Source organism: Laccaria bicolor, genomic scaffold, assembly GCF_000143565.1.
Source record: "Laccaria bicolor S238N-H82 LACBIscaffold_13 genomic scaffold, whole genome shotgun sequence".
NCBI lineage: Eukaryota > Fungi > Basidiomycota > Agaricomycetes > Agaricales > Hydnangiaceae > Laccaria > Laccaria bicolor.
This window is the reverse complement of record NW_001889884.1, coordinates 382,094-385,153: the sequence shown is the minus strand read 5'-3', so window position 1 is coordinate 385,153 and position 3,060 is coordinate 382,094. Positions and strand designations below refer to the sequence as shown.

Below are 3,060 nucleotides of genomic sequence, written 5' to 3'. Positions count from 1 at the left end.
AAATTGCATCATTTTCAACTCCAAAGCACCTACAACAGGACGTGTATGTTTCCCTATCAAGATGAAGGGCTCAGCATATGAGATGCAAGCCGGATCTGCACATGGTGTCACAGAGGGTTCTGAATTCAGTCTATACAACGACAGTCTCAACATTGATGACTCACCCCCCCTCTGTGTCTTCGTTGTTGCTTCTGTGGCTCACATTGGCCCATTCACCACGACGCTGACGAAACATACATCCAGCGCTGCCATCACCCCTCTTTCCGCAACTTCTTGCATTTTGCAAACGAAAGCCGGGAAACTGGAGGATCTTCTAGTGTTTGCTTCACTCGATGAAAGACTTACCAGATTGTATGAGACTCTGGCGAGAATGATGGAAGAGTTCCATCCTGGAAAGAGGTAAATCCGGCCTGTCCTAGAGAAGGAAAAGGCAAGACTCGGCCTTTCGATTGTGGACAACAGAATAGTGTTCGACATCCTGGACTCACGTCTCGCAGAGTACGGCTTGACGCGTATGCCTCATACCGTAGCAAATGACCCACAGGAAATTATTCCGATCCTTCATGGCGCTGCTCATTTCTATTGGCATCTTAACCGCGAGGTCAAAAATGCTCTCGTCGACACCTCCATTGTCATTGAATGCAATACCCTCAAACGCACAAGTGATTACTCAATTTCGGGAAAGGCAATTTTGAAGCTGACTGGGGACAACCTCTTACAGCTCGACGGTGTCATTGACATCATTGTGTCAGAGGAGACGATGTACAGATATAAAATTACTAACAACAGCGATCGCGATCTCTACATCAACGCCTTTTACTTCGACAACACTGACTTTAGCATTCGTAATTTATAATTTTTACTACCACTGGACATCGTTAACCCACCCCCTTTTGCAGAAACATACTACCAATCACCAACAAGTGGTAAATTCGAAACCTACCCCACCCTCACCCAAGGTGGCAGCTCTCTCACCCTCGGCTACGACTCTGGCGGGGTTAACCCATTCACCTATTGCCTAGAGGAAGGCACCAACATTGACGTGGGGTATTTAGTATTCTTCATTGCCTCAGAGAACATCAATCTCTCTACCATCCTGCAGAAGACGCCGTTTGAGGGTCCGGGACGCAAGTCTGTGCAAGTGAAGCCCGCTGCGGAACCAGTTTACGGCACTATCTTGGTGCCCATTGTTCAGCGCCGTTATCGGGTCCAGGGACAGTGAAGGCTCCGAAAAATTGAAACGGGATTCGTGCGCTGTCGATTTTACTTGAGAAGTTCAGATGGAGGTTGCTGTTTTACACAGTCTAGTTACCTGAGAATGTTTCTGAAACCGAGTATTTGATGTGGAAATGTTTCGACTTTGATATCAATGTTTTTTGAGAAGGACCTCCAGACATAAGACGTGAGCTGAATCAGCCGATTTGGAGTGCAATCTCAAATGCAGTTAGTCCACCCAAAGTTGAAGGGAAAAAATATCGACTGAGAAGGACCCCAGACATAAGACGTGAGCCGAATCAGCCAATTTGGAGTGCAATCTCAAATGCAGTTAGTCCACCCAAAGTTGAAGGGAAAAAATATCGACCTGGTCTTTTTTTTTTTTTCAATGCCGGAGCGCCCTTGGATATTGAAACAATGTTCCTAGAAATGATCGCCTTTCTTGCGAGTAACGTGACTCACAAAATCGCGACCAAACAACCCCTCACTAGGCCTCACTTCTTGTATCTTGACCAAATCTTGAATTGACTCGCCATGCCCGCCCCTCTTTAGAATGTGTTGTATGTCGTCAGCATATGATAATTTACTTGTTACCTTAGAGCTCCTTGCCGAATCGACCTTTTTGGACGATCTTGACCACAATTGGACCACATGTTCGCTGTTCCAACAAGACAACCAGAATTTTTCGAACCTTCTACCAAATGTATCGTCGAGTCTGTACATGAGCAGCGCAGGAGTGAGCGAATTGCACCTTCCTTAGGAATTTTTGTCTGATATTACTGTCAATTATAAACGTAATTTTGGTCGGAGGCTTTGCCGCAAGTGACTGGCTGTATACCAAAGTTTCGGAATGGTTGAAGCCTGATGGCTTCACCATTATTCGGCCCAATAACCATGTGTATGTCATTTTCATTAAGAGGCATTTTATCACAGCTGAAGGAGATTTAGTAACAAAGCCGTAGCTGACAGTGCGCTCTCCTACTACTTACATCGACCACCACGTCAAGACTCGAGTAACAAAGATCACATATGGTAGCCGTGGTGGAATCAACTATGATTCTTTGAATTCTGAGCATTCGAAACACTCCCACCTGCCAGTTTTAACTTCTATTTCTGGTGTCAAGCGTTTAGGCAGCGGTATCTTCTGGGTTTTATTGCCAAGTTGCCAACCGTACATCATGAACCTGTTTGCCCTTCCTCCTCCGATTTTCTTATGTTTTCTGTAGAATCGAAACGAAAGAGTTTAGGCGAGCCCATTGCTGGGAGTTTGACAACTTGAGCCAGTTGTCAACTGCTTCTACTAGTGTTTGGAAGTCCGGTCTCGTGACTGGAAAAAGACCGTAACCAGACCGGACCAAGACTGCAAAAGACCGGACCTGCGGTTACGGTCTTTTATTTTTGAAATGTAAAGACCGCAAAAAAACCGGTTAACGTGAACCGGTCTTGACCGGTTTGGACCAGTCTTTTATAGCCCCTTAAATACCCTTTAAAACGCAACCAAGAACGTACGATTTGGTAAAAAAACGAGAGAGATATGAATTAAAATGTAAATTACTTTTGGGAATAATAGATGTACCAGACTTATTTTATAGAAGCACCAATTCCTAACGGAATTTAACGTTCTTGGGCTCGTTTTGAAGCTATTAAAGATGTTAATAAATTTACCGATTCATAATTTTAAAATATTGGCCTAAAGACCGGTCATAAACCGGTTAAAACTGATGCAGACCGAAACCAGTCTATAGACCGCAAAAAACCGCAGTCTGCGGTCTTTTTGCGGTCCAGTCTGGTCTTTTGACTTCTGGGGAAAAGGCAGACCGGTTACGGTTACGGTTAACGCCCCTG

At 44.8% G+C, this 3,060-nt stretch overlaps 2 protein-coding genes across 2 annotated transcripts; both read left to right on the top strand.

Moving 5' to 3' along the window:
* Positions 1–61: 61 nt before the first annotated feature.
* LACBIDRAFT_327582 (uncharacterized protein) lies at positions 62–1,222 on the top strand (the record flags this gene model as incomplete). The annotated part of the gene is made up of 3 exons (XM_001881595.1): positions 62–399; positions 463–845; positions 900–1,222. 3 exons carry the CDS (start codon positions 62–64, stop codon positions 1,220–1,222), a joined length of 1,044 nt encoding a protein of 347 aa, XP_001881630.1.
* Positions 1,223–1,866: 644 nt separating this feature from the next.
* LACBIDRAFT_298077 (uncharacterized protein) lies at positions 1,867–2,177 on the top strand (the record flags this gene model as incomplete). Its single annotated transcript, XM_001881594.1, has 2 exons — positions 1,867–1,951; positions 2,026–2,177. 2 exons carry the CDS (start codon positions 1,867–1,869, stop codon positions 2,175–2,177), a joined length of 237 nt encoding a protein of 78 aa, XP_001881629.1.
* Positions 2,178–3,060: the final 883 nt, after the last annotated feature.